The 16,990-nt window shown below is 41.9% G+C and overlaps 1 protein-coding gene across 1 annotated transcript; it reads left to right on the top strand.

The window, feature by feature from the left end:
- The first annotated feature begins 5,464 nt into the window (after positions 1-5,464).
- Positions 5,465-16,160, top strand: LOC124010630. The gene is made up of 7 exons (XM_046323300.1): positions 5,465-6,065; positions 6,204-7,764; positions 8,775-8,803; positions 9,164-9,292; positions 12,534-12,600; positions 15,125-15,232; positions 15,492-16,160. The coding sequence occupies exons 1-7, from the start codon at positions 5,785-5,787 to the stop codon at positions 16,158-16,160; spliced, it is 2,844 nt and encodes a 947-aa protein (XP_046179256.1). The 5' UTR covers positions 5,465-5,784.
- The last annotated feature ends 830 nt before the right edge of the window (positions 16,161-16,990 follow it).

Here is a 16,990-nt window from a genome sequence, read left to right as displayed (position 1 = left end):
GGGTGCTACTATGGTGACCAGTGAGATATACCTGCTGGAGTGTTTGTCTCATAGTTTGTCTATGTGAATGGTTTGTCCTCTGACAAATCAACTGTAAATTTCGGTGTTCCTCAAGGTTCCGTTTTAGGCCCACTATTGTTTTCACTATATATTTTACCTCTTGGGGATGTCATTCGAAAACGTAATGTTAACTTTCACTGCTATGCGGATGACACACAGCTGTACATTTCAATGAAACATGGTGAAGCCCCAAAATTGCCCTTGCTAGAAGCATGTGTTTCAGACATACGGAAGTGGATGGCTGCAAACTTTCTACTTTTAAATTCGGACAAAATAGAGATGCTTGTTCTAGGTCCCAAGAAACAATGAGATCTTCTGTTGAATCTGACAATTAATCTTAATGGTTGTACAGTCATCTCAAATAAAACTGTGAAGGACCTCGGCGTTACTCTGGACCCTGATCTCTCTTTTGAAGAACATATCAAGACCATTTCAAGGACAGCTTTTTTCCATCTACGTAACATTGCAAAAATCAGAAACTTTCTGTCCAAAAATGATGCAGAAAAATTAATCCATGCTTTAGTCACTTCTAGCTTAGACTACTGCAATGCTCTACTTTCCAGCTACCTGGATAGGGCACTAAATAAACTTCAGTTAGTGCTAAATACGGCTGCTAGAATCCTGACTAGAACCAAAATATTTGATCATATTACTCCAGTGCTAGCCTCCCTACACTGGCTTCCTGTCAAGGCAAGGGCTGATTTCAAGGTTTTACTGCTAACCTACAAAGCGTTACATGGGCTTGCTCCTACCTATCTCTCTGATTTGGTCCTGCCGTACATACCTACACGTCACAAGACGAAGGCCTCCTAATTGTCCCTAGAATTTCTAAGTAAACAGCTGGAGGCAGGGCTTTCCCCTATAGAGCTCCATTTTTATGGAACGGTCTGCCTACCCATGTGAGAGACGCAAACTCAGTCTCAACCTTTAAGTCTTTACTGAAGACTTATCTCGTCAGTGGGTCATATGATTGAGTGTAGTCTGGCCCAGGAGTGGGAAGGTGAACGGAAAGGCTCTGGAGCAACGAACCGCCCTTGCTGTCTCTGCCTGGCCGTTTCCCCTCTTTCCACTGGGATTCTCTGCCTCTAACCCTATTACAGGGGCTGAGTCACTGGCTTATTGGGGCTCTCTCATGTCGTCCCTGGAAGGGGTGCGTCACCTGAGTGGGTTGATTCACTGATGTAGTCATCCTGTCTGGGTTGGCGCCCCCCCCCCTTGGGTTGTGCCATGGCGGAGATCTTTGTGGGCTATACTCAGCCTTGTCTCAGGATGGTAAGTTGGTGGTTGAAGATATCCCTCTAGTGGTGTGGGGGCTGTGCTTTGGCAAAGTGGGTGGGGTTATATCCTTCCTGATTGGCCCTGTCTGGGGGTGTCCTCGGATGGGGCCACAGTGTCTCCTGACCCCTCCTGTCTCAGCCTCCAGTATTTATGCTGCAGTAGTTTATGTGTCGGGGGGCTAGGGTCAGTTTGTTATATCTGGAGTACTTCTCCTGTCCTATTCGGTGTCCTGTGTGAATCTAAGTGTGCGTTCTCTAATTCTCTCCTTCTCTCTTTCTTTCTCTCTCTCGGAGGACCTGAGCCCTAGGACCATGCCCCAGGACTACCTGACATGATGACTCCTTGCTGTCCCCAGTCCACCTGGCCGTGCTGCTGCTCCAGTTTCAACTGTTCTGCCTGTGATTATTATTATTCGACCATGCTGGTCATTTATGAACATTTGAACATCTTGGCCATGTTCTGTTATAATCTCCACCAGGCACAGCCAGAAGAGGACTGGCCAACCCACATAGCCTGGTTCCTCTCTAGGTTTCTTCCTAGGTTTTGGCCTTTCTAGGGAGTTTTTCCTAGCCACTGTGCTTCTACACCTGCATTGCTTGCTGTTTGGGGTTTTAGGCTGGGTTTCTGTACAGCACTTTGAGATATCAGCTGATGTACGAAGGGCTATATAAATTGATTTGATTTGATTTGATTTGAGTGCGTGCTACGGGTGGGTGCTGCTATGGTGACCAGTGAGATATACCTGCTGGAGTGCGTGCTACGGGTGGGTGCTGCTATGGTGACCAGTGAGATATACCTGCTGGAGTGCGTGCTACGGGTGGGTGCTGCTATGGTGACCAGTGAAATATACCTGCTGGAGTGCGTAATACGAATGGGTGCTGCTATGGTGACCAGTGAGCTGAGATAAGACGGAGCTTTGCCTAGCAAAGACTTGTAGATGACCTGGAGCCAGTGGGGACGAGTATGAAGCGAGGGCCAGCCAACAAGAGAGTACAGGTCTCTGTGGTGGGTAGTATATGGGCCTTTGGTGACAAAACGGATGGCACTGTGATAGACTGCATCCAATTTGTTGAGTAGAGTGTTGGAGAATGTTTTGTAAATGACATCGCCGAAGTCGAGGATCGGTAGGATGGTCAGTTTTATGAGGGTATGTTGGGCAGCATGAGTGAAGGATGCTTTGTTGTGAAATAGGAAGTCGATTCTAGATTTAATTTTGGATTGGAGATGCCTCATGTTAGTCTGGAAGGAGAGTTTACAGTCTAACCAGACACCTAGGTATTTGTAGTTGTCCACATATTCTAAGTCAGAACCGTCCAGAGTAGTGATGCTGGATGGGCAGGCAGGTGCGGGCAGCCATCGGATGAAGAGCATGTATTTAGTGTTACTTGCATTTAAGAGCAGTTGGAGGCCACAGAAGGAGAGTTGTACCTGTACTATATACAGTAAAACAATATTACGGAGTTGATCAAACATTTTGTTAGCCCACAGCAGACAGATTAGTCTTCTCTTTTCAGCAGAATGCATTTGGTTTCCAACCTGTGTTTTCCCGCGATTGTATTTGAAATATTGCGAAAGGCTTTGTCTGCATGCTGTTTGTTCCCTGACAGATTTTTGTGAGTTCCCGACAGTAGGCTATGCCTTGTTATTGGGCTACACACAATCCAGAGCTAGGCTAATAAAAAACTAAAAAACTATTGATCCTCTGTGGCTAAATTATAGGCCTTCTCGCAGTTTAGTAGGCTACTCTGAATTATTTAATTTCTTTGTGAACAGACAGCAGTTATTCTATAACTTTGGCAAATGTATTTAAATTTATCAGGGGTGCTACAGCTCCTCCAGAATGCTTCGCGCTGAGATAATTTTATAAAGAAATAAATGCACATAAAGAAGTGCAACCCTGGAGAGATGAGAGTTGCAGGGTTATGTCTATCAGAGCAGAAAGAGGGAGAGCGATCATAGAAAGTGCATCTCATTCTAGTTCTGTGAGAGATACAGGAGCGCTACTCACACTACTCACACTACTCACACTACTCACGCTACTCACACTACTCACGCTACTCACACTCACACTACTCACACTACTCACACTACTCACGCTACTCACACTAATCACACTACTCACACTAATCACACTACTCACACTAATCACACTACTCACGCTACTCACACTAATCACACTACTCACACTAATCACACTACTCACACTAATCACACTCTCACACTACTACTCACGCTACTCACACTACTCACACTACTACTCTCACGCTACTCACACTACTCACACTACTCACACTACTCACGCTACTAAATCACACTACTCACGCTACTCACACTAATCACACTACTCACACTACTCACACTACTCACACTACTCACACTAATCACACTACTCACACTACTCGCACTACTCACGCTACTCACACTACTCACACTACTCACACTCACACTAATCACACTACTCACACTACTCACACTACTCACGCTACTCACACTAATCACACTACTCACACTACTCACACTACTCACACTAATCACACTACTCACACTACTCACACTACTCACGCTACTCACACTAATCACACTACTCACACTACTCGCACTACTCGCACTACTCGCACTACTCACACTACTCGCACTACTCACACTAATCACACTACTCACACTAATCACACTACTCACACTACTCACACTACTCACACTACTCACACTACTCACACTATTCACATTACTCACACTACTCACACTACTCACACTACTCACACTACTACACTACTACTCACACTACTCGCACTACTCACACTACTCACACTACTCACACTACTCACACTACTCACACTACTCACACTCACACTACTCACACTACTCACACTACTCACACTACTCACACTACTCACACTACTCGCACTACTCACACTATTCACACTCACACTACTCACACTACTCACACTACTCACACTACTCACACTACTCGCACTACTCGCACTACTCACACTATTCACACTACTCACACTACTCACACTACTCACACTACTCACACTACTCGCACTACTCACACTATTCACACTACTCACACTACTCACACTACTCACACTACTCACACTACTCACACTAATCACACTACTCACAAAGACGTGGCCACGTATTGTTCTCATCTCAAACATAGGTTACAATGTTATTCAAGGCCCAGAGGTGTACACACATTTTAAAGTACTACTTAAGTAGTTTTTTTGGGGCATCTGTACTTTACTATTTATATTTTTGATTTACTTTTACTTTAACTTCAGTACATTCCTAAAGAAAACAATGTACTTTTTACTCCTTACATTTTGACTGCATAGCATGGTATGAAAATGTTCCAATTCACGCACTTATCAAGAGAACATCCCCGCTCATCCCCTGCCTCTGGTTTGGTGGACTCACTAAACACAAATGCTTCATTTGTTATTATGTCAGTGATTTAGTGTGCCAATGACTATCCATCAATTTAAAAAACAATAAAATGGTGCCGTCTGGTTTGCCTGATATAAGGAATTTGAAATGATTTATACTTTAATTTTAACTTTTGATACTGAAGTATATTTTTGAAATTACATTTACATTTAATACTTAACTATATTTAAATCAAATACTTGTATACTATTACCCAAGTAGTATTTTACTGGGTGGCTTTCCATTTTACTTGAGTCATGTTTCTGTTTTAAGGTATATTTACTTTAAATCATGTATGACAATTGGCTACTTTTTCCACCACTGACAAGGCCACTGATCCATAATAATCAATGATAATAGTCCTATAAGCACTACAGGTGTGCCGCTAGAGGCCAAGGATAACCCCACACTTATGACTGTAAGTCGCTTTGGATAAAAGCGTCTGCTAAATGGCATATATATATATATATATATAACAATAATACACATCAATCGGATAAATGAACTGCACCAATGTTCTTGTTCCAGCTGTATCGGTTCGATCCTGTTCTGCATTCACGAGGACAACTGTCAGTCTCATGCTTTTAATTGGTTCGATGAAACACCATTACATCAGGATTCGATGTGGTTTGACTGATATTGAGTCAGGGATGTGGCAAAGCAAGTCAAACATATCCCTTCTACTGTCACGCAGCTATTCTAGAGTTGGAGGGCGAGGGAGACAGATGGATAGCAACAAGATGAGAGGCTAATAAACAGTCCAGAATAACTTAACAGCTGGATACTTAATTGAGATAATTACTTTCCCATTTCAGCAGAAACAACTTTGGGTTCGTTAATTGGAAACATTTAAGATTTTTTTAAACCCAGACTTTAAAAAAATCCTTTTGGACATTTAGGCATTTGTGGTGCGCTTATCTTGCGGGACTTCTTATTCATTTCTCATTCAGACAGAACAGAAGTAACAAGGGTAACATGCTGACAGAGTGATGGTTGTTCATCTTCAGCTCTGGAGCTATGATCTCTGAGGCTGACAGACAGGGAGCAGTCAGACCCAAGAGGTCACCATTAGACGGACACAGGGATAGGGACAGGGATAGGGACTTCAGCCCCAGACGGAGATCAGAAGCTGACCAACACTATTTACAGGAGAGACATCAAGAGGGCATCAACGACCTCCCTGCAGGGAAGAGACAAATGATGGAGAAGTTTTTCACTCCTGTTCATAGTCCTCCTCCAGGTGGGATCACATCACAGAAGCACCACCTTCACCGGGATCAAGAAAGGGAGATACACAGGTAAGATCACTTTTGAGTTTCCCTTTCATTAAAGTTTCCTTTTTTAAACAGTAATGAGGAATGCACATTTGATGAAGATTACAATTGAGTGTGGTAATTGGATGAATACATAATTACTACGTCATCTCTCCATATCAGCTACAGGAGGTCACGGGACAATGATAGACGCAGCAGCGAACGCCACGTTCACCACCATCACCGTGGAAACCATTTCCAAGATGACCAGGAGCAATCCCATAGACGTCACCATCCTCATCCTCAGCACCTTCATCACGACGACGAGATGTCAGACCACCACACCACAGTCACCCTCTCCAGAGCATCTTCCTCCTCCCTCTCATCTTCCGACTCTTCCTCCTCCGACTCTTCCATCGAATGGTCCGGCATTAACGACAAGTTCTCCCTGAAGCACGCCAGCCGGCCGCAGCATACCATGTCCTGCTCCAACATTGCAGGAGGACGACAGTTCCGGGAGGATGACAGTGAGCTGCAGGTGTATGCCACGGTCAAACAGGGGCAACTGCACGGAGTAGGAAGCCCTGGGACCAACCATCGGACCCAGGGGAGGGGAGGACAAGAGCCCAGCTACTCCGAGCTCAACCGGGGCCACAGCCGCAGTGAAGAGGGGTTGCTGCAGAATACAGGCACTGACAGAGGGAAAGCACGGACACCCCCACACCTGAAGCACGGACCCCTCTACAAGACAGCCAGCCTGGGCCGTAGCCTGGCCTTCAGTGAAGAGGTCCTGGCTGGGCCAAAGAGGGCAGTGTCCTCGATCCAGCTCCCCAGTAAAGGCATCCTGAAAAACAAGGAGGCGCCGCCGGACATCCGCAAGGCCAAATCCATGGAGGTGCTGTCCCCCCGTGTGGCAGGCAAGACAGCAGGGCCCAAGGGGAAGCAGGATGTGGATGCTCTGAAGGATGCAGCCAGGCAGAGCATGGTGAAGGGGAAGATACAGTTCTCTGCCTTCCTGGATGAGATCACTAAACAGGTCATCAGCCCCGCCCGTCTCAATACTCTGGGGGTCCCTGTCGAGACTGTAGGACCGGGTCCAGCCAAAGCCCCAGCTTCCCCCAAATCTCAACTGAAAAGTCAGCCCCAGCTTCCCTTGAAAAAGCAGGGAGATGGGCAGGGGGAGGAGAGGGAGACGGTTACTAAACCTAGGAAACTGAGGAATGACTCTGACACACGATCACGGAAAATATCTCTCCCTACAAAGTTTGGGTATGAAAGCAAGAACCACACTCCTCGTCTAGGCAGCCCCCCAACTCGCCACTCCAGCCAACCCTACCCGCCCCACCCACCGGCTGGCTATGAAGACCAACCGGCCTCCCTGCCTGACTTCCAGGGTCCTGTCGGTAATAGGCATGGGCGGTATGGCTCCCTTCTTACAGACGGCACTGTCAGCTCCAGCCCTGAGCCCAGCCATCACAAACACCGGAGCTACAAACACCTTGACCAGAGCCACAGGTCCACCCATAGCCCACCTTCATCTCCACACACCCAGCAACCCCAGCTACCCCACCACACCCCAATCCGCACACACTCCCCTCCTCCAATGCCAGGGCCCGAGTCGGAGTCTCCCTCCAGCAAGTCTGACTCACCCCGGAACAGAGACCGAGACACGGCCAGCCCCAGCTCCGAGCAGAGCGACCGCCACAACCGGTCAACCTACCGCTGGCGTACAAAGCCACACAGGGTGAGTTTAACTGATGTCAACTACAGATGTAGGGTCTGAATTTGAGCCAGTTTGCTACAGAAGGAAAATAATCCTGCATCAACAGGAAATGTGAATTATTATGTGAATTATAATTAATGGACGTTTTTGTAGGGGTTGATACATTTTGCGTTAGTACAAATCAAGTCTGAAATTTCAAATGGGAAATGACAGACTTTAAAAGCCATTTTAAAACTCAAATACACTATAAGTTTGCATTTCTTTCTGTGCAGGAGGATTCTCAGCAACAAAAGAGTGATCAAATTAAGATCTTACATCTGTATGCTGGTGGAGTCGAGGGGTCTAAATACATACTATAGATAGTAGGTCCTAGCTGTAGAGTTAGGTAAATCATGCATTCATGTAAATGAGGATTTGTCCCAAAGTTCTTTAAAGTTATTGAAGTTCAAACCACACAGGGAGTGTCCGTTAGTGCCGGAAACAACAAAGCAGCAGTTATATAAAGAGAACTCAAGCGTCATCCTCTGTCCGTGACGCTTGTCCACAATTAACCAAGTTAGGTAACAGGTAACCTTTATAGGCAATGTGTTGCATTGGGAACAACACGCTACCCAACCCGAGACTGCCTGAGTGCCAGCTAGCACAGAGAGGGCCAGAGTAACCGTGCTGTGGCTCTGACTTTATTAACCTCACTGACGCACAATCAATAGCTTTTCCTGGAGCGTATGAACTTAAGTTCAATAATCAATTACTTTGGCTCTGTTATGTCCCTATCATTCTCTCTGCCCTTTTCATCTCTGTAAAATAAACCTTCCATTCAGTTTAGGAAACTTTATTAGGAAGTGAAGAAACTGCATTGTACCTTGTCAAAGCTTCCAATAACAATATCCCTGATGTATATGGTAATGACAAATAATAATCAAAGAAAAAAACTGCAGATGATAACATTACTAATACAACTGTACTGAAAGTTATTGAATGAGAAAATCATCAACATCTCTAATCGTCTCTTCTGCTGTCTCTTTCAATAGGCCTTGACAGGTGACAAAGACGAACTCCAGTGAGTGTGATTTCCCCTTCTTTCTCCCCTCTCCTCTCTGTTTATCAATACACTCTAAAGAGCATCCGTTTGATTGTGAAAGGTCACTGAATATCGATTCCACTAATGGCTTCCAGAGCTCTCTCACCACCTCTATCAGTAAAGATGGATGAAGAACAAGATGAAGTAGAAATGTGTGTAACGATGGTACAACGCACAGCGTTCAGTCTGTATTAACAAGGCTATGTGAAATGTAACATCTCTAGAAGCTGACCTGAGCTACATCCATAGCATCTAATGTGCTAAAATGGCCTTAGGAAATGTGACTGTGCATTTTTGTAATAAAATTCCATCTCCCATGACCCTTCTGTGTGTAAATAGGGCACTGCAGGAGGAGAATGCTGAGCTGCACCAGAACCTGATGCAAGCAGTGGTCTGCATTGAGAGTCTGGAGGCGGAGCTAGCCAGGGCCAGGGAGGAGCTTAGCCACATGAAGGAGAAGTTCAAGAGGTCAGAGCTAATTATAATATGATGATGCTATAGTGTTACACAGTAACATGATAATATGATGAATCTATAGTGTTACACAGTAACATGATAATATGATTAATCTATAGTGTTACACAGTAACATGATAATATGATGAATCTATAGTGTTATATAGTAACATGATAATATGATGAATCTATAGTGTTATATAATAACATGATAATATGATGAATCTATAGTGTTATATAGTAACATGATAATATGATGAATCTATAGTGTTATATAGTAACATGATAATATGATGAATCTATAGTGTTACACAGTAACATGATAATATGATGAATCTATAGTGTTATATAGTAACATGATAATATGATGAATCTATAGTGTTATATAATAACATGATAATATGATGAATCTATAGTGTTATATAGTAACATGATAATATGATGAATCTATAGTGTTATATAATAACATGATAATATGATGAATCTATAGTGTTATATAGTAACATGATAATATGATGAATCTATAGTGTTACACAGTAACATGATAATATGATGAATCTATAGTGTTATATAATAACATGATAATATGATGAATCTATAGTGTTATATAGTAACATGATAATATGATGAATCTATAGTGTTACACAGTAACATGATAATATGATGAATCTATAGTGTTACACAGTAACATGATAATATGATGAATCTATAGTGTTACACAGTAACATGATAATATGATGAATCTATAGTGTTATATAATAACATGATAATATGATGAATCTATAGTGTTACACAGTAACATGATAATATGATGAATCTATAGTGTTATATAGTAACATGATAATATGATGAATCTATAGTGTTATATAGTAACATGATAATATGATGAATCTATAGTGTTATATAATAACATGATAATATGATGAATCTATAGTGTTATATAGTAACATGATAATATGATGAATCTATAGTGTTATATAATAACATGATAATATGATGAATCTATAGTGTTATATAGTAACATGATAATATGATGAATCTATAGTGTTATATAGTAACATGATAATATGATGAATCTATAGTGTTACACAGTAACATGATAATATGATGAATCTATAGTGTTATATAATAACATGATAATATGAGGAATCTATAGTGTTATATAGTAACATGATAATATGATGAATCTATAGTGTTATATAGTAACATGATAATATGATGAATCTATAGTGTTACACAGTAACATGATAATATGATGAATCTATAGTGTTATATAATAACATGATAATATGATGAATCTATAGTGTTACACAGTAACATGATAATATGATGAATCTATAGTGTTACACAGTAACATGATAATATGATGAATCTATAGTGTTATATAGTAACATGATAATATGATGAATCTATAGTGTTACACAGTAACATGATAATATGATGAATCTATAGTGTTATATAATAACATGATAATATGATGAATCTATAGTGTTATATAATAACATGATAATATGATGAATCTATAGTGTTATATAATAACATGATAATATGATGAATCTATAGTGTTATATAGTAACATGATAATATGATGAATCTATAGTGTTACACAGTAACATGATAATATGATGAATCTATAGTGTTATATAATAACATGATAATATGATGAATCTATAGTGTTATATAGTAACATGATAATATGATGAATCTATAGTGTTATATAGTAACATGATAATATGATGAATCTATAGTGTTATATAGTAACATGATAATATGATGAATCTATAGTGTTACACAGTAACATGATAATATGATGAATCTATAGTGTTACACAGTAACATGATAATATGATGAATCTATAGTGTTACACAGTAACATGATAATATGATGAATCTATAGTGTTACACAGTAACATGATAATATGATGAATCTATAGTGTTATATAGTAACATGATAATATGATGAATCTATAGTGTTATATAGTAACATGATAATATGATGAATCTATAATTGTAAGTCGCTCTGGATAAGAGTGTCTGCTAAATGACTTAAATGTAAATGTATAGTGTTATATAGTAACATGATAATATGATGAATCTATAGTGTTATATAGTAACATGATAATATGATGAATCTATAGTGTTACACAGTAACATGATAATATGATGAATCTATAGTGTTATATAGTAACATGATAATATGTGAATCTATAGTGTTATATAGTAACATGATAATATGATGAATCTATAGTGTTATAACATATAATATGTAACATGATAATATGATGAATCTATAGTGTTACACAGTAACATGATAATATGATGAATCTATAGTGTTACACAGTAACATGATAATATGATGAATCTATAGTGTTATATAGTAACATGATAATATGATGAATCTATAGTGTTGATAATATGATGAATCTATGATAATATAAGAGAAATGACTAAATGTAAATGTATAGTGTTATATAGTAACATGATAATATGATGAATCTATAGTGTTATATAGTAACATGATAATATGATGAATCTATAGTGTTATATAGTAACATGATAATATGATGAATCTATAGTGTTATATAGTAACATGATAATATGATGAATCTATAGTGTTATATAGTAACATGATAATATGATGAATCTATAGTGTTAACATGATAATATGATGAATCTATAGTGTTATATAGTAACATGATAATATGATGAATCTATAGTGTTACACAGTAACATGATAATATGATGAATCTATAGTGTTACACAGTAACATTATTAATTTGATGACGACTATAGTGTAAAGTGCGTCAATAGAAACAATAATCATTGTATAATGCTGTAGTAACAATGCTTGCTCTTGTCCTCGTATGTCTTTGATCTGATTACAATACATCTGCCTCTCCCTTTTCAAGTTACCGTGAGCACCAGGGAAGGCATGCAGCACATCTAGGCATGGCCTTTGTGATTGACAGAGTAGACTTTATGAATGTTTCATTCTGTTGAACCTGTGAAATAGCCCTTTTTTGCCCTACATTTTTGTCCTGGAAGGCAAATTCCACTGATCAATAGCTTTGTGTGACTGATTGGTGTCGTTAAATTGAGTGGTTCTCTGCCTGCCATCTGTATGGTCTGATCTATTGTTAGGGTCAGAGGTCAGATGGCCTCATGACCAAGGACTTGGGGTTGGGCGGGTGGGGTTAATGGTATACAACATGAGCCCAAAATTCATAGCCGTGATGCTGTCTCTCTTTGCTACAGACTCCAGGACACACACACAGGTACCCAGCACACCAACAGCCTTCTGGGGGAGAAACTGCACTCAGCGGTAAGAATTAGGTCAAACATGACAGACGGAGAGACAAAGACAGAGACGGAGAGACACTGAGATGATCTTATTTAGGGCCAGAACCTGACCAGGTTGAACTGTGGTCCCTGGCCTATAATCAAATCAAATGTATTTGTATAGCCCTTCGTACATCAGCTGATATCTCAAAGTGCTGTACAGAAACCCAGCCTAAAACCCCAAACAGCAAGCAATGCAGGTGTAGAAGCACGGTGGCTAGGAAAAACTCCCTAGAAAGGCTAAAACATAGGAAGAAACCTAGAGAGGAACCAGGCTATGAGGGGTGGCCAGTCCTCTTCTGGCTGTGCCGGGTGGAGATTATAACAGAACATGGCCAAGATGTTCAAATGTTCATAAAAATTACCAGCATGGTCGAATAATAATAATAAGGCAGAACAGTTGAAACTGGAGCAGCAGCACGGCCAGGTGGACTGGGGACAGCAAGGAGTCATCATGCCAGGTAGTCCTGAGGCATGGTCCTGGGGCTCATGTCCTCCGAGAGAGAGAAAGAGAGAATTAGAGAGAGCATACTTAAATTCACACAGGACACCGAATAAGACAGGAGAAGTACTCCAGATATAACAAACTGACCCTAGCCCCCCGACACATAAACTACTGCAGCATAAATACTGGAGGCTGAGACAGTAGGGGTCAGGAGACATTGTGGCCCCATCCGATGCTATCCCCGGACAGGGCCAAACAGGAAGGATATAACCCCACCCACTTTGCCAAAGCACAGCCCCCACACCCCTAGAGGGATATCTTCAACCACCAACTTACCATCCTGAGACAAGGCCGAGTATAGCCCACAAAGATCTCCGCCACGGCACAACCCAAGGGGGGGCGCCAACCCAGACAGGAAGATCACATCAGTGACTCAGCCCACTCAAGTGACGCACCCCTCCTAGAAACGGCATGAAAGAGCACCAGTAAGCCAGTGACTCAGCCCCTGTAATAGGGTTAGAGGCAGAGAATCCCAGTGGAAAGAGGCGAACCGGCCAGGCAGAGACAGCAAGGGCGGTTCGTTGCTCCAGAGCCTTTCCGTTCACCTTCCCACTCCTGGGCCAGACTACACTCAATCATATGACCCACTGAAGAGATGAGTCTTCAGTAAAGACTTAAAGGTTGAGACCGAGTCTGCGTCTCTCACATGGGTAGGCAGACCATTCCAAAAAAATGAAGCTCTATAGGAGAAAGCCCTGCCTCCAGCTGTTAGAAATTCTAGGGACAATTAGGAGGCCTGTGTAGGTATGTACGGCAGGACCAAATCAGGAAGATAGGTAGGAGCAAGCCCATGTAATGCTTTGTAGGTTAGCAGTAAAACCTTGAAATCAGCCCTTGCCTTAACAGGAAGCCAGTGTAGGGAGGCTAGCACTGGAGTAATATGATCACATTTTTTGGTTCTAGTCAGGATTCTAGCAGCCGTATTTAGCACTAACTGAAGTTTATTTAGTGCTTTATCCGGGTAGCCTGAAAGTAGAGCATTGCAGTAGTCTAACCTAGAAGTGACAAAAGCATGGATTAATTAATTATCAATCCTCTTCCACCTCTACTCCATTATCCTCCTCCTTCCTCTCTATCAATCTCTTACTCAATGGAAAGATGACTTAGAAGGCACTTATATATTAATCATACAGTACTGAATGTTCTCTAAACACCAGCCCGAAAGGCTCGTAGGAAGTCACATCAGCTGCTACAGAGTTAAACAGGTTCACAGATACATTATAAGTCCGACCGAGGGTGGCTTGCCTTCTAGGTCGGGTGGTACTCGGTGGTCGTTGTCACCGGCCTATTAGCTGCCACTGATTGTCTTTCCTCCCCCTCCTTGTACGTTTATTGTTAGTACCTGTTTGTGAATGATTAGTTGGGCTTTATTAGCCTGTTTCTTTGTGCGAGATTAACTATTGTGACCTTCGGTTCTGTAGTAGAGGAACGTGTTTGTTCCTGGTCGTGTATTTCGGTTGTACTATTTTAGTCCGTGTTTGGGGCAGTTTGGTTGTGAGCACCCTGTGTTGCGTTTTGTGCATTAAAGAGCACAGCATTGCACTCTCTGTTTCCTGCGTCTGACTCCACACCAGCGACACCCGGAACGTTACAGTAGAGCATTGCAGTAGTCTAACCTAGAAGTAACAAAAGCATGGATTTGTTTTTCTGCATCATTTTTGGAATGTTACGTAGATGGAAAAAAGCTGTCCTTGAAACGGTCTTGATATGTTCGTCAAAAGAGAGATCAGGGTCCAGAGTAACGCCAAATTCATTTTTTCATATGGTTAAGAAAGACTCCTGCCACTATATAAACTCATACCCCCACCCAGGTATAGAAACATGCTCTGAATATCCTTCTCCGTCTCTGTCACCTCTACAACACACAGTGTTGTGTTGACTGATGTCCTCTGCTCTGTTCTGTCCTTGAAGACTGAGAGCACAATTAGTACTACTGTTATACCATCTCTAGAACAAACTGTCGTGAATATGTTGAGTCATGTACTCTCCTCTATCCCTGCAGACTGAGAGCCTTAGCTCTGAGAGGAAGTATATGGTGCAGCGTATCGCCCATCTCAGCACAGAGCTGGAGCAGGCCAACGCCACCATCGCCTCTCTGGAGAACATCAATGTGAGCACAGCACCATCTACTGAGCAATACATGAACCAAAACACACATTTAGATTAGTTTACATACTGGCAACAGAAAGAGTGGTGGAAAATCAATATGATGATTTTGTACTTGTAAAGTTGAAAGTGGCCGTACATGAAAAGAATATCCATAATCTCCTCAACTCATGTTCAGCTCATCATTTCTTCTACCTTATCTACTGGTTTCTCTATGTCTGTTGTATTGTATGAATTGATAGGATGTCTGTGCTGTCCTCCAGGTTCCCTGTCTGATCAAGGAGCTCATAGAGAAGCACTTTGACTCTGGAGATACTGTCAAGCAGTTCCTGAAGAACTCCTTGAAAACCGGCCAATCCACAAGCGACATCCAATCACCCGCTACAAAACTGGAGCAGAAGCCGTCTGATTGGTCAGGTGCAGGACTCAGGGAGTTTGAGGCGGGTCCACAAAAGGTCACTGCTTTTATGCCCTGGAAGCAGGAGGAGGGGTTTGGGGTGATAGGTCAGACAAGAAATGAGGATTCTCGCCCGATGAGTCCCCCTTTCTCCGTCGCTGACATCAGTATGGCTATCTATAAGAAACTAGCTGCCAGCCAAGCAGCAAGACAGCCCCGGCCTTCCAACTACCAACCTCACGCTGACACCCCTCCCAACCCCTACCCCCTGGTGGAGTTGGGAACAGGGGGTGCAGAAGGTGCATGGGAGGAGGGTTACCTTGTGCCTGCTGTCAAGGGGGGCGTGGCAGTTGCAGGGAGAGCAGCTGAGAGTAAGCAGGGTGCTGTTGTTGATGTGTCCTATCTGACGGCCCAGAGGGTTCTGGATGACTTCATGCACCAGCTGACACACCCAGAGGATGGGGGTGGAGGTGGGGAGAGGGGGCACAAGGCCAACGGGGGAGGGGGAACAGCTGAAGAGAGGGGGGCGGAGTGAAAGGAACCTATGAATTGCTGTAATCATAACCTTATATTACATAGCTAGGATTGTTCAAGATGTGATGGTTTGGGGCCTGTAGTTCTGCATTTATTGAACATTTAAATGTCACTATACATTTGAGTGATGGCATTGTAAATATTACATGATGTTTCTTTCCCTAAGGTATTGTGTTGCAGTGGTAAAGTATTAGACTTCAACAATTCATTGACATATATACAGAATAGAATTATTAATCCAAATGTGCAATGTGGTACAGTCGCTCCTTTTCCTTACGAAGTGATGCAGAATTGAAAGAGTTTTTTTTGTTAATGTCTAGACAGTGAGTAGAATTTTCTATTTTATAACAATGACCGCTATTTTGTAAGCTCCAGTAAGCCAATGAAGTTACCTTCATATCTGAATAACATCGATTCAGCTGCCATTAACGTATTACCCACTGGGTTTTGGGCTATCATGTCACATGACCTAGAGTTTAACCTTCATTTGAAGCCTTTTCCAGAAATGAAAATTACACCAACTATGAAAGCAATTGTCTGAGGATGGTGTTGGACAATGATGCTGGACCATCTGACCCAAAAAGGAAAAGGGGACAGATTGATGAAAAAGCTTTAAATAAAGGTTCAAATCCAGAACTTGTGACATGATTGTCCAAAACACAGGGCTCTACATGAATGCTATGCTGTCCATCCTAATGAAATATCTTAGCTAAAACTGTATAAAGCTGCCCCCCCCCAAGACTTTTGATGTTGTAGATCAATAAAATGACTAATTCTAAGATGTATGGTTTCTTGATTTGTCTTTCTCCCAAACATTACCCACTTCCTGTG

Source organism: Oncorhynchus gorbuscha, linkage group LG23 (assembly GCF_021184085.1).
Source record: "Oncorhynchus gorbuscha isolate QuinsamMale2020 ecotype Even-year linkage group LG23, OgorEven_v1.0, whole genome shotgun sequence".
Taxonomy (NCBI): Eukaryota; Metazoa; Chordata; class Actinopteri; order Salmoniformes; family Salmonidae; genus Oncorhynchus; species Oncorhynchus gorbuscha.
This window is presented reverse-complemented; position numbering and strand designations above follow the sequence as displayed.

Excerpts from the sequence above, each read along its gene's own strand:
- LOC124010630 (XM_046323300.1), top strand. The coding sequence starts at position 5,785 with ATGATCTCTGAGGCTGACAGACAGGGAGCAGTCAGACCCAAGAGGTCA. Across the intron at positions 7,765-8,774 it reads GGCGTACAAAGCCACACAGG|GCCTTGACAGGTGACAAAGA; the intron begins GTGAGTTTAACT and ends CTCTTTCAATAG. Across the intron at positions 8,804-9,163 it reads GGTGACAAAGACGAACTCCA|GGCACTGCAGGAGGAGAATG; the intron begins GTGAGTGTGATT and ends GTGTGTAAATAG.